The sequence below is a fragment of the Eublepharis macularius genome, chromosome 6 (genome assembly GCF_028583425.1).
Source record: "Eublepharis macularius isolate TG4126 chromosome 6, MPM_Emac_v1.0, whole genome shotgun sequence".
Taxonomy (NCBI): Eukaryota; Metazoa; Chordata; class Lepidosauria; order Squamata; family Eublepharidae; genus Eublepharis; species Eublepharis macularius.
This window is the reverse complement of record NC_072795.1, coordinates 9,836,357-9,850,842: the sequence shown is the minus strand read 5'-3', so window position 1 is coordinate 9,850,842 and position 14,486 is coordinate 9,836,357. Positions and strand designations below refer to the sequence as shown.

Here is a 14,486-nt window from a genome sequence, read left to right as displayed (position 1 = left end):
CCTTCCCCCTCCCCCCTTTCCCCTTTTGACTTCCAACAGCACTAGAAGCCCTTTTTTTCTTATCATCCATAAAAATTCCCAATTCTCCATTGTAACATCTTTGTTAAAGTTTATTGCCCATTTCACCATTTGTGTTTTAACTACCTCATCTTGTGCATACCATTTCAATAAAATTTTATGCATTTTAGAAATCATTTTTGCTCCTTCTCCAAACAAAATTTCTTCTAATTCTGTATTTTTTGTTCTAAAACCCACCTTTCTTTTGTCAGATTCAAATACATCTTTAATTTGTCTATATTGCAACCAACCATACTCAAATGGTAACTCCTCTTTACTTTTTATTTTAAAGGTATCTCTGTCAGCCCATAATAATTCTTTGTAGGTTAACCAATCTTCTCCCTTATAATACATATTTGGGTTCACCGCTTCTGCTGGTACAATCCACATGGGCCTTCCCCCCCCCCCATAAACTTATTATATTTTTGCTAAATCATGAAGACATTCCTTCTCACAAAATGATGCTGAAACATACCGTCCATTTTATATTTCTCATACCATAGATACGCATGCCAACCAAACAAATTGTTATGCCCTTCCAATGCTAACAATTTAAGATTAGATAATTTTACCCATTCCCTCAACCAAATTAAACAAATCGCTTCATGGTACAATCTCAAGTTTGGTAATTGCAGACCTCCCCTTTCTTTTGCGAACATCTAATAATATCAAGCATCCCATTAAGGGCTCAGTATTTCAAAACACCTGCAATTAATCACATGCTAATATACTCAAGCACTTCTGGTGGACTTGAACAAAAAAGAGAAATTCTACAATAAAGGAGTTCTGTCCTAGTAGTTTTGTCCTCGAGCTAGCTAATAAGGAAGCAGGCCTCCAAAACTGAATTCTGTTTATAAAACTATTGCAGCATATCAGTTCGGATTTCTAGTCTTATTGGCATTGCTCAGTGTTTGCATAAAGACATTTAAAAAGTCTCCTGTTTCATTATACACAAGAGATATGGCAATGGGAAACAATGCAGTTCTTAAAGATATTTATTAACAAGATTTCTACCCTGCCTTTCTGCCCCAATAGGACCACTGATGCAGCTAACCAATTAAAAAACAGAAATTAAAATCTCTTAATGACCAGAAAAACAAATTACACAGCTATATTAGAACATCAACAGTCTTGCAGTACAGACGTTATAATTTCAGAGAGAGGCTTTTTGGATTTTCACTTTGGATACGTTACTTTCCAACGACCTTAATGAGCATTTCAATTTGTCTGTTTACCATGAGATATCTTGCTGTAGTTTCAGCCTAAAAAATCTCTCAGTCATCATAAGAAGGATTTTCCATAGGTTTTCTGGCCCTTCAAGATTTGGGCTGTCAAGCTCATATTTTAATAAGGATGTTGTAATTTTCTTTAAGTAGATCTATTTGCCATTTTAGCTGTAAATGGAACAGTGGATTTCAGATATTTTCTGAACAATATATTCTTATGTCCTGATGCTTCATTTTTCTCTTGGCACATTTTATTTAATTGTGTGTGTGTGTGTGTGTGTTATATGCTGTCAAGGTGACTCAGGGCAACCCTATGAAAGAAAGACCTTCAAAATATCCTATCATAAACAGACTTGCTCACATCTTGCAAACTGGAGGACGTGGCTTCATTTGTTGAGTCTAGTCATTTCATTTTGGGTCTTCTTCTTTTCCTATTGCTTTCCTACCGCTAGCCCTTGCTGACTTTTCAGAGATTCTTGTCTTCTCATGATTAGACATGGGCACGAACAGCATTACGAACAGAAAAACCCATGAACAGCCCATTTGTCTGTTTGCAAACAAGTTGTTGGTGAGGCTCCATTCTAAACGAACAAGTAGTAATTGCAAGCCTCATTCATTGCCTTCATCAGCCTGTTGTCAAGCCAGACAGTCTGGGGCCTTTCAATCAATTTCCCTGGCAATGGCAGGGACTGAACTCTGTCTGAACTCCTTCTGGCTTTCCTTCTGGCTTTAACCCTTCAAAGTACTTCCAGCAGAGAGTCCCGTTCTTGCCACTGTGAAGAGAAAATGACATCAAAGGGAAGTACCCATGGATCATGCCTTTCCTGGGGTGCAATCTCTCTGAAACTTGGGGGGGGTGTCTTTGGAGGACAGTGAGGACTATGTCTCCTGCAAATTTGGTGGGCATTGGACATTGGGAAGGTCAGTTTGTAACCCCTCAAAGTAGCTACCTTTCGACAGGAAGTTGAGCTTTTGCTACTGTGAACAGAAAATGACAGCAAAGGGGGGCACATGGATCATGCCTTTCCCAGGGAGCAATTTCTCTGAAACTTGGGGGGGTCTTTGGAGGACAGTGAGGACTATGTCCCCTGCAAATTTGGTGGGTATTGGACATTGGGAAGGTTAGTTTGTAACCCCTGAAAGTAGCTTCCACCAGAGTGTCCTGTTTTTGCCTCTGTGAAGAGAAAATGACAACAAAGGGAATGACCCATGTATCATACCTTTCCCGGGGTGCAATCTCTTTGAAACTTGGAGGGTCTTCGAAGAACAGTGAGGACTATGTCTCCTGCAAATTTGGTGGCTATTGGAGATTGGGAAGGTCAGTTTGTGCAGTGTTTAAAGGGCCCTGCCCCTTGCACATGGCAGGAAAGGGCCCTTTAAACTATCAGTTGGCAGGTTGCAGGGGGGAATTCCCCTTGCCAGCTGCCAGCTGATAGTTTAAAGGGATCTTTAAGGGGCCATGAACAATGAACAACGAACATGTTTGTGAACAGGGTCATGTTCATTACTGTTCGTTGTTCGTTGTTCATGGATGGCAAGGAAGAACAAACAGCTTGTTGGGTTTCTTTTTTCTGTTCGTGCCCATGTATACCCATGATGTTACAATAACCTCATTTTTATCATTTTAACTTCTAGGGAGAATTCAGGCTTGATTTGATTTAGAACTCACATTTTTGTCTTTTTCGCCATCCACAGTATCATAAAACTCTCCTCTTAATTTCAAATGAATCAGTTTTTCAGGTTGTATTTTATTTGTTACAGATTTATATTTCACATGTTCTCTCTTCTTCCATGATTGATTCATATAATCATTATTGTGTCACAGTTATTTCACTTTGTGATGGGTTCACACAGGTATTCTACTGTGCATTTCAATGTTTTGTCTTTTGTTTTTCATAGATTGATTGCAACATCAGCGCAAAGTCATTTTGCAAATGATAAAGCAATTCTGAAGATGAAATTGGACTTAATTAGCCAGGAGACCATCAATTATTTTTAATCATGTAGGTTATTTGGTATCTCCAAGGTTACTGAGTGCCTGTTGTATACCAGATGTTTTGTTTGTTTGTACTCTTACAGTAATACATAATTATTTTATTTATTTGGTATCTCTGAGTTTACTGACTCTTCTTCTACTTTACCCCCTGCAGGCATGGGGGGGCAGGGTGATTGACCTCCTACACAATGGAAGCCTATGGGCTATGTCACCTTTCTTTGAGGCATACATTTGTGCAGCTCATGGGGACGTTACCATGCCAGAAACAGCTTATGGAGCATATTAAATTGAGCCCCTCCCCACAGTCCATTCCCCATCCCACTGGCCCAGGAACTTATGCTCCAGTTACACCCACACTAAGCCACCATGGCTGGTTCCCAACAAGGGACCTGGGCGTAGCAGAGCCAGGCTGCTGCACTATTGTAGGGAGGTTATGACAGCATAATTACAAGATATGCCATCACACATCCTAGCCAGCTTCCAGGGCACTTTCAGCCCCCCTCTCAGGATTGTACTATAAATATCCTGAGCAGGATCCTTAGCTATATTGAAAATGAAAGTAAGCAAGCAAGCTTTTATTGGTATATATAAAATACAAAATTTTAAATACAGAAACTTCATACAAAATGAGATTAAAATTACAGATAGGAACAGGGCAACAGTACAGCAAAAACAGTACAGAATATTACTTATCAAGGCATATAGCCATGGCACTGTAGAGAAACTTTGCTAGTATTTCAGTTATTTCCCCATCTGGGTTGTCAAGCAGAAACTGAACCTTAAAATCATCAGAAAACTCTGAAAGTTGGGCTAATATAGGATGTAGAAGATCCCGGCATGGCGGCAGATAAAAAGAGCATTGGAGAAGAACATGGGAAACATGTATTGTTGAAGGCTTTCACGGCCAGAGAATGATGGTTGTTGTGGATTTTCCTGGCTGTACAATGCCAAGACCACGGCTATACAGCCTGGAAAATCCACAACAACCAACGTGGGAAACAGTTTCAACATAGTCCATCAAACAAGGACCACACCTGCTATAATAAGGAATCTCATGAAATCTGCCAGATAAAATGGCTGAACGAAGAACATTAAATCTGGCCAGAGAAAAGACTCTACGTAAATTGGGAGCCAGGAGTTGGTAAAGGTATACTGCTGGGAAGCTTTCTTTAGGGACAATCCCCAAGTTTAGGGGAGAATAAGTTCTATTAGCAGAACTATAGAGAGTTTGTAACTCTAATCCCAAAAGACTGGATTTTATTTTTGAGAAGGCCTCAGACTCAGATAGCAGGGATAAAGATTCTATGGATAAGTTCAAAGAACTTATTTTAGCTTCAATACAGGCTGACCAACTAGAGTTGGCAAATTCAGATAATAAATGATACATATAACTAGGGGGATCAGAATTAAAATGGTGTTTCAACCAATATTTGATTGTGTGAAGTCATGCCTTGGTGGCCAACAAATTCTGACCGCACTCTAAGCATAAGGCAGCATATGGAACACACATAGGAACCCCCATGATCTTATGCAAAAAGTTAGATTGAGCACGTTCAACTGAATTGTCAATAGCATCTATCCAGAGCGGGGCCCCATACAATAACTGAGCTCCAATTTTAGCATTGAAGACTTTAAGAGCAGCAGGCACATATTGGTTACCTCGATCAGAAAAATAAAAGTGAGATATTGCTGCAGCATTAACTTTGGCTGTATTAATAGCCATCCTATGGTGGAAGGTCCAAGTAGCATTAGATTGGAAATAGACACCCAGGTATTTAAAGTGCTTAACTTGTTCAAGTCTATTATCATTGACAATCCAGTTATACAGTTTCTGGTAACTGGGAAGAACCAATACCTTAGATTTTTCATAGTTCAACTCCAGTCTGTTGGTCACACAGTATTCAAGGCAATGGTTCAATAAATGATTCAATCCAACACGGGAAGAAGAAAGAAGAACCACATCATCCACATATAATAACAAAGGGATAGAAATGGAGCCAAGTCTAGGACTGTGACCATCAACCAGTGACAAAAAAGGGGCTAGATCATTTTTAAAAAGATTAAACAAATGAGGGGCTAAAATGCACCCCTGCTTAACCTCCTTCATAATAAAAATCCTGGTTGAGAGTCTCTCAAAGGAAGAACATCTGACCTGGCAAGACATTGATGAATAAAGTCTTTTGATAAGAGATAATAACCTCTTATCTAGTGACATCCCCTCAAGCTTTGCCCAGAGAAGTTCTCTTGAGACAGAGTCAAAGGCTTCCTTAAGGTACAGAAAGGCAATGTACAGTTTAGATCTTTTCCTGCTCATGTATTTATTAATCAAATGAGTGAAGACTAAAAAATTATCAAAAGCTGACTTTCCCTGTCAAAACCACACCTGTTCTGGACCTAATATTTTGCTAGATGACATCCAAGTGCTGAGCTTAATTTGCAAGAATTTATCGTATAGTTTCCCAATAACGGATAGAAGGCCAATTGGTCTGAAGTTAGAGGGGTTAAGATGACAACCTTTTTTATAAATGGGAACAATTATCGCATTGGTCCAGGCATCTGGCATCTGGACAGTCTTATTTACCATAGTGAAGAGAGAAGCAAGCAGAGGGGCCCACCACTCTGGATCAGCTTTCAGCACCTCTGGGATTGTCTCATCTGGACCAGGAGCTTTACCTGATTTGAGCTGATCTATAAGAGTTGTTATTTCCTCTGGAGTGACAGGAGGCCACTCTGGGAGACCATCCAGGGGAGAATAAACCAGTTGCATTCCATTAGGGAGATCCTCACAAAATAGGTCCAAAAAATACTGAAACCATGTATCGGGGGAAATGGCTGATATATAAGGGATCTCAGAGCGAATAGCACCATTAATTGTACCATTGCCTGGAATCATTCAGGGTAATGGCACATTACAGTTGTTCCCATTGTTTGTTAATAAAGGACAGCCTCTTAATCCTTATAACCTGGTGTAAATGATTTTTAATTATCTGATACTCCACTGGCAAGCAGGTAGCTGCAGAATCACGAAAAACCACGCAGCCGTCTGAGAACTCTCTACTTGCTTTGGTACAGCCCTTCTGGGATCCTGTTTTAAGGATTCTGTAATGAAATTTAATAAGTTCCCATAGATTTGTGTCACCTCTAAGGGATCAGAAGAATTTATTAATGCAGATTTAAGGTCTAAACTAATGTTTGATTTCAGTACCTTCAGAATCTTATGGAATATAAATATTTAATATTATTAAAGGAGAACTTCCACAATTTATCATAATGGCCGCCTGGGAGATTAGTAGAATTTAAATCAAGACTAGAGGAGACAAGGATGGTTAGGCCTGCATGAGGGTGTCCACTACTACTAGCCTTAGATGCTGGAAGGGAGTCAGATCTAAATCCCTCAAGAAATAAAGGAGTTTGGGCCCAAATCTCCTGGAGAAGGACAATATCAAAGGTTTTAAGATATTCTATGAAGTCATGGTCTTTGGCCTTATTCCTCCACCCTGCTATATTCCAGGAGACAAATTTAATTGACATAGGTGAAGGTCTCTCTGGGCCTCAGTCCATCTCAACAAGTTGATCTAAAGAATTGTTCTCTTCGAGAATAACACATCCATTACTAATAGAACCAGCCGACTGGGAAGAGTTCTCTGTGCCTGGAGACTTAGAGCTAGAAACCCTGCCCTCCCTTTGCACAGTTGAAGAAAGGAATCCGGAAGGCTTAGGTCGATGGAAACTGCTTGGACTTGAATCCCAGTACACTCGACGTTCGCTGATGGTGCTGATGGTGCTTCCACTCCTACCATTGAACTGATAGAGGGACCAGAATTATCCAGCATATTCTTTAAAAATTTAGTTCTCACAGCTTCCAGTCTATCCATGACCATCCTTTGCTTGTCTAAAGGCAAGGCCTTAAAAGATTCCAGAACTTCCTCATCCAATGAGGTATTATCCAGAGGGGTGAGTAAAGGAGGCATTATGTCTAATGCGGGTAAGGCATCATTAATTACACTGGTGACAGGTCTTGGCTGTTGCTCTGTAGAATCTTCCCACGTTGTTACATATTGTTGTCTGAGTTCTGTTGTCAGGTTTTTGCACTGGTTCTTAATATGTGAGCAGTCTTTCAGGTTAGGCTGGTCTATAATCAAGGGGGATACAACTGTATTCACAAAGACTCTCGTCGGAAAGATCCCCTTGTGCCTTAAGCCAGATTTTTGAGATAGAATCTTCATTGGGAATCTAGAGCTCTTAAAGGAAAGAATGACTCTTTGTGTTTGAGCCATGTTATTAAGGACTTCTACCTAGGAGAGGTCAATTAAGCGGCAATTTCCACTGAGTATATTCCTCAGGTGGTCCATGGAAATAATACGCAGGGTTTTTTTAATCTTTATGACTTTGCTAGACCGTTGATCATATTTAGGGAATATTAAAGGAATTTAAAGGGATAAAGGAATATTTAGAATGCAAAACTCAACAATTCAAGAACTCTGGCAGAATGGAGGACTAGCAGCTGCCAATATTGAAAAATAGTATTTTTCTGTAGGAAGAATCACAATCTCTTATTAGTCTAGGAAAGATAAAATCAGAGCCATCTGAAAACTCAAAGAATTTAGCATTGATATACCCCTTTCCACTTGGAACTGGGGAGATAAATATAATCACCCTCGTATATGGGGGAACGCCATCCATGTAGCCCTAGCACGAATCTGGGATAAATGTCAAAAGAGTTTGGAAATATATCAGTCATTGTACATGCCAGTTTTACAAAGTATTTATTTATTTGTTTATTTATTTATTTATTATATTACATTTCTAAACCACCCTCCCCGTCAGACGGGGTGAGACTTTTGATTAGGGTAACGTCAAAGCATAGATACAATTCAGATGAGTAAAATTATCAAAGAGCAGAGAATCTTCTCTGTTGAGCAAATTCAAAACAGCATTGGAAAAGATCATTATTCAGCATATAATAAATGGACTGATACAGATATATTTTGTCTCCTTAACAGTTTTGAACTCAGTTTTAATTAAATCTGAAAAGCGTAAGTTAACATCTATTTTGTACACTGTGTTGGCAAATTCAGAGAGGAGAACTTTGTTACATAAGAGTAGATGGGGAAAGATTATTTTGGACAACATATCAAATGAGGAATGGACAGACTTGCATAAGAATACAAGGATACTGCAAAGACCTATTGGCTGACTGTTTAAAACATTAGAAGGGATCATAAAAGAAATGCTTCCGAGCAACCTTAAAATTGCATTATTAGGACATTTTTCTAGATAGCTGAAATTAGAAACTAACAATGAAAACCTAAGCAGACTTACTCCAGTCCAGGCCCATTGAATCAATGGATTCAAGATTTCAATGGCAGTCCATTGTTCCCATTGTTGCTGCCAACATTTGCAGAACCCCTTCTAATAACATTTAGAGAGTCAAAAGCTGTACATGGCATTTGTATAGTTTATTAAATAGTAAAGTAAAATTGTACACTGATGATGTAGCTTTGACTCTGATTAGACCTAGACAAACTTTACAGGGGTTAAAACATTTTTTGGAGAAGTTCAGTTTAACTTTGGGGTATAAAAACAATTATGGGAAATCCAAACGGATTGGATTTAATTGGGAAGAAACTTGTAAAACTGAATTGACAGAGACGTATTATCTTTCTTGTAAAGAAGGTAGTGGCAGATACTCAGAAAACAGTCAAATGCATCATTTCAAATTAAAATCCTGACAACTACAGATGATTTAAAGCTTTTTGAGTGAGGAGTAGAGAATTATTACTGTTATCACCACAAGTATTTCTCTTTTAAGTTTGTGAAAATCTGGGGTCTCTTAATCTAATGTACACAAAAGCCTTCAGTGACTTCTACAGCATTTATCTTATCTTCACATACTAAGGTCTAAAGGCAAATGAGAAACCCTATGTTAACTTAGAGAACAATCATTAATTTAATAGCTCTGGATTTCCAATTAGTATCTTGAGACCTTTCAGAAATTTTGAGAGACTGAACTGCTTGATAGCTGCGTCCCCCTTCTGCTCTTTTCTGCTTTATCTTTGCTCCTCTTCTGCTAGGCATTACTATTATCCCATTGAGAAGGCAAGAGGTGGCTTTATAAATATTTATCATACATGTTTTTTACCTGATGTAATCCACCCTGGGCCTGCTTGTGCGGGGAGGGTGGAATAAAAGTCTAAATAAATAAATAAATAATATTGACTGCCTCTGCAACCTGGGTGTTCTTTGGGGGGTTCCCATCCAATTATGAACCAAGGCTGACCAAGCTTAACTTCCAAGATCTGAAGAGCTCGGGCTTGCCTCGGCTATCCAGGGTAGGGCAGCATGTTGTTAGATATTTAATAAATATAATACATATAATCACCCAAGCTGGGTCTCACCCACTTGTTTATCATTCAATTTAAGATGTGCTATCATGTACCAACAACTATCTATTATCTACGTTGGATAAACACGTCAGCCACAATATAACAGATTCAATGGACACAAACATGGCATGAAAAACTGCAAAATTCAGTCAGCAATGGGGCAACATGGTTATGTTGCTGCCAAACTAAAAATCCTTGTTCTTTTACAAAAAAGTGAAAAAAAATCTAAAATGTTCTGAAATTGAGCTCTGGAGTACAGAACTCATATGTGACACTGTATGGATGACTACTAGAAAATATTAAACAAGCTTTTAAATCTGAAATAATAAATTGACTGAAAATGCTCTTGCAGAGTTGATTAATATAACTATTTTGAATGACATACCTTAATAAAAACATCTTGAGAATGCTGGAACAGTAATTTCCAAACACTTCCAATGACAGGAAGCCGAAGAGGTCCAGGAGGGTAGGGTGTGAGTGACAAGAATGATTTTAGAAAGTGTAGAATCAAGAGACATATCAGTGCAGCAATCAAAATTGCCTGTATTCCCATTGTCATCCTTGCTTATAGAATCATAGAATCATAGAGTTGGAAGGGGCCATACAGACCATCTAGTCCAACCCCCTGCCCAGTGCTTCTTTGCCAAAGTCTAGATATTTGTCATCTGGATGGGCGGAATGCTCCTTTTTGAGTATATTTTCTTTCCTGACCGACAGTTGTCTCAATTTTCTACTGAATCCCTTTTGTATAATCCTCAGATCAAGCTACATGTATAAGAAATCTCCTGACACACTAGCCAAGTAGTTTGGAACGTGTTCATACAGGCAAACATGTTTATGGTTAATGATGAATGGAAAAATATTTTTGAAAGCATGGGATGATTTACTGCTTATTACAAATGCAGCAAAAGGCATCAAACAATGAAAAGGATGAATTTTCTGCACTATGGGTGGAGGGTTACACAGAACTTCGTTCTAGTTTGTATTTTTTTTTAAAAAAAGAAAAGAATGCTCCAGGATGACCTGATGAGATATGGATGTGCTAATTTCTTTTGAAATTTTGAATGCAGTTGAGAATTGGTAAAAGTGGGATGAGGAAAAGCAGGGGAAAGTGGAATATGCACTGGTCAATCCAGTAAGAGCTGTAGTATCTTGGGTTCGGTGTAGGGTTGTTAATGGGATTCTCTTAATTCCACTTTGTCAAATTTCTCCCTGAAATTTTTGCAATCCATTTCTAATTATATATATGATGATAATGCTTTAGCCACCTGGATTTCCTTCGAAGCATCGATCCATGGTTAGCATTGGTGCTGAGTCGGTTCCAAAATATGAAAGTGACAAATGATATAATCACCAGCATGGACACAAGGCAGGTTATCATCATTCTCTTCCCTCTATTTTATCCTCACAACAACCCTGTGAGGTAGGTATGGCTGAGAGTGTGTGACTGGCCCAACGTCTTCCCTTTGGCAGCATGGGGATTCGAACCTGATTTGTAGAGATCCTAATCCAGCAATCTAACTGTTGCACCACTCTGCCAGGAAAGAGTAAGGTAAAAACATAGGACGAGTTATGTTGCAACCTGTGCTCCCTTTGCACTCAAAGAAGTTGATTCTCATAATCTATTAAAAGAATTTCAGTGTTCATAAGAGTAATGTGTAGCACATTTGAACAAAAACAAAACTAGAATGGGGATTTCAGTAAGAGAGGGCAGGTGTTGATAAATGTGTAAATGATGATCATATAATTAAGAAAATGTCCAAATTGTTGAAATTTGATATGGAAGAAGAATCTGTCAAAGAATGTATGAGAAAATGGGCAAAGAATTTTGGGTATAATATACAAATGGATCAATGGGAAAATATGTGGGTTAAGGGCCTCAAATTTTCTTTGTGTTCTACTCTCAAAGAGAATATCTACAAAATGATGTACCAGTGGTATATGTTGGCAGACAAAATTGCAAAATTGGCCAAAGGCATCTCAAATAAATGTTGGAAATCTGAACAACAGAAAGGAACATTTTATCATCTTTGGTGGACTAGCAACAAAACAAAAAACCTCTGGGTACAAGAACATATGTTAATGCAGAGAATCTGAAAGGTTAATTTATAATTTAAACCAGAATTCTATTTGTTGGGAATTACGGACAACAAATTGGAAAAAGAGCATGGTATTTAAATTTTACGTATGGTAACAGAAGCTCATATATGCTAAAAAATGGAAGTGCAAGGAGCTACCTTAATTGGAATATTGGACTGGAAACATGATGGACTTAGCTGAGATGGTCAAACTTACAGATTTAATTAGAGATAAAACACTCACTGTATTCATGGCAAATTAGAAACCTTTTATGGACTATCTGCAAAAGACAGTCAGACTGTGGCTAAATAAGGCACTCTCTACCGGGTTCCCTTTAGAGGCAAACACAAGTCCAGTGTCTGGAAAAGGAAACTTTATTGCAGAAAAGGTCCATTATAGTCCACTGTCCTGAATAGGAGACTCAGGATGGTACATGATCATTGTTACCAATGAAGGGTAAGCATAAGGTACAGAGTAACAATACCCATCTGGATCAGCCTCCCCCCACAGTTCTCAAAACAACATCTCTCAGTCCTGGGAAGCTGCTCTCCCCCAAGGCCAATGCTTGGTGGAACGGCGTTAGACAAAACAGTCTCCTCCGGTGGGAATGGTGCCTGGGAACTGGTGCACCTAGGAAGAAAACACTCAAACACTAGAAGCATTAGAAAATGGAGTCAGTACAGTTTAGGTATACACTGGACCTGACATTCTGCCCCCCTTAAAACAAATCCCCCCCTGGTTTATATGGGTAGCGAGCATGAAAAGCTTTGGTTAATCTAGGAGCATGAACATGTGCAGAGTTCACCCATTCATCGTAACCAGAATCAAAGTCCTTCCATCTAATGAGGTAAAAAAGCTGATTTCGTTTGAGTTTAGAGTCCAAGATCTGTTGTACCTCATAGTGTATTTGGTCGTCAATCAAAGTTGGAATGGGTGGAGCTTTGACGTGCCATTTGTTGTCGGTTGGAGCTCTCTTTAGAAGACTGACATGGAACGTATCATGCACATGGCGCAGGTTCTTGGGTAAAGTTACAGCAACAGTCACTTTATTTATTATCTTGCGCACAGGAAAAGGTCCTAGGAATTTCAGAGCGAGTTTGCGGCTTGTCTGAGCTAGTTTCAGATTCTTTGTGGAAATATACACATGATCTCCGGGTTGTAATTCCCACTCGGCCACACGATGGCGGTCTGCGTATTTTTTGTAATCCAGTTTGGCTTTTTCGAGGTGCTTCTTGATAAGAGTCCATTGCTGTGTCGCCTCCCCCCACCATGAAGATACATCTGGCAATTTGGAGGAATGGAGAGGGGGCGCGTCCAACGGGAAGGGATTGAAGTGGGCTCCGTAGACAATTTTGAAGGGGGCCTCCCCCGTAGAAGCGTGTACACTGTTGTTATATGAGAACTCGGCCAAGGGGAGGAGGTCCACCCAATTATCTTGTTGAAAATTGATGTAGCAACGAAGGAATTGTTCTAATATTTGATTTGTTTTTTCGGATTGCCCGTCGGTTTGTGGGTGGTGGCTTGAACTGATGCCTTGCTCAATATTCAACATTTTCAAAAGCTCCCGCCAGAAGTTGGCAACGAACTGTCCGCCGCGATCCGAAATCACCTTGGACGGAAAAGAATGTAATTTTACGATGTGTTTCAGAAACAAATCCGCTAGTTTTCGAGCAGAGGGTATAGCAGTACAGGGGACAAAATGAGCTTGCTTGGAGAACAGATCTACCACAACTAAAATACAATTATGTCCTTTAGAGATAGGTAGATCAGTGATAAAGTCCATGGATATTATTTCCCAGGGTCTGTTTGGTGTTTCCAATGGTTGCAGGAGACCCGGAGGCTTCCCTTTCCTGGTTTTGGCGCTGAGGCAAATAGGGCAGGAACTAACGTATTGGGAAATGTCTTTGCGCATGCCCGGCCACCAGAATTGTCTTTGGATCAGGTGCAAAGTTTTTAAATACCCATAATGTCCAGCAGTGGGAGCATCATGACAGCGCTGCAAGACCTCCAGCCTGAGGCTGTTTGGGACATAAAATTTGCTCCCAGCTAGCCAATCCCCGTGTGGGGATTGGGTCAGTTTGTTTCGTGGAGCTGTATCCCCCTCCTTTTCCACTTCAGTTTTGAGTTTCGATTTCCACCCTTGGTTGGCCGGGAGGGGCTGCTTGGCCCGACTGCGAGTGGTCACCACGCCCCCAAGTTGCGTAGGCGAGAAGACAGTGTCGACAGTCTCCTCCCTTTTGCTCTTGTGTTGGGGCATGCGCGATAGGGCGTCCGCTAAAAAGTTAGTTTTGCCCGGGAGATAATTTAGAGTGAAGTTGAATTTGGAAAAGAATTCCGCCCATCGCAATTGCTTAGCATTCAGTCTGCGCGGGCTTCGGAGGGCCTCCAGATTTTTATGGTCCGTCCAGACCTCGAAAGGGTATCGCGCCCCCTCCAGCCAATGTCTCCAGTTAGTGAGGGCTGCTTTTACTGCAAAGGCCTCCTTCTCCCACACATTCCAATTCCTTTCCGCCTCCGAAAATTTTCTAGACAAGAAAGCACAAGGCCGCAGTCTCCCATCCTCCCCCTTCTGTAGCAGAACTCCCCCTATCGCTGTATCGCTGGCGTCAACCTGTACTATGAAAGGGGCTTGGTCGTTGGGGTGGGAGAGGACGGGTTCCGTTACAAATTGCTTTTTTAGACATTCGAAGGCTGTTTGGCAATCGGGGGTCCATAGCAGTTTGGAAGAAGGGTTTTTAGCTT

The 14,486-nt window shown here is 40.1% G+C and overlaps 1 protein-coding gene across 2 annotated transcripts in view; it reads right to left on the bottom strand.

The window, feature by feature from the left end:
- Positions 1 to 10,401, bottom strand: part of LOC129332829 (cytochrome P450 2J5-like) — a 55,803-nt gene extending 45,402 nt beyond the window's left edge. Inside the window, exon 1 of one of the 2 annotated variants that reach the window (XM_054984108.1) lies at positions 10,051 to 10,401. In XM_054984108.1, coding sequence (XP_054840083.1) covers positions 10,051 to 10,224 — 174 coding nt within the window. In that variant the 5' untranslated portion in view covers positions 10,225 to 10,401. The remainder of the gene's footprint in view (positions 1 to 10,050) is intronic. The other variant, XM_054984109.1, reaches the window with a different exon arrangement.
- Positions 10,402 to 14,486: the final 4,085 nt, after the last annotated feature.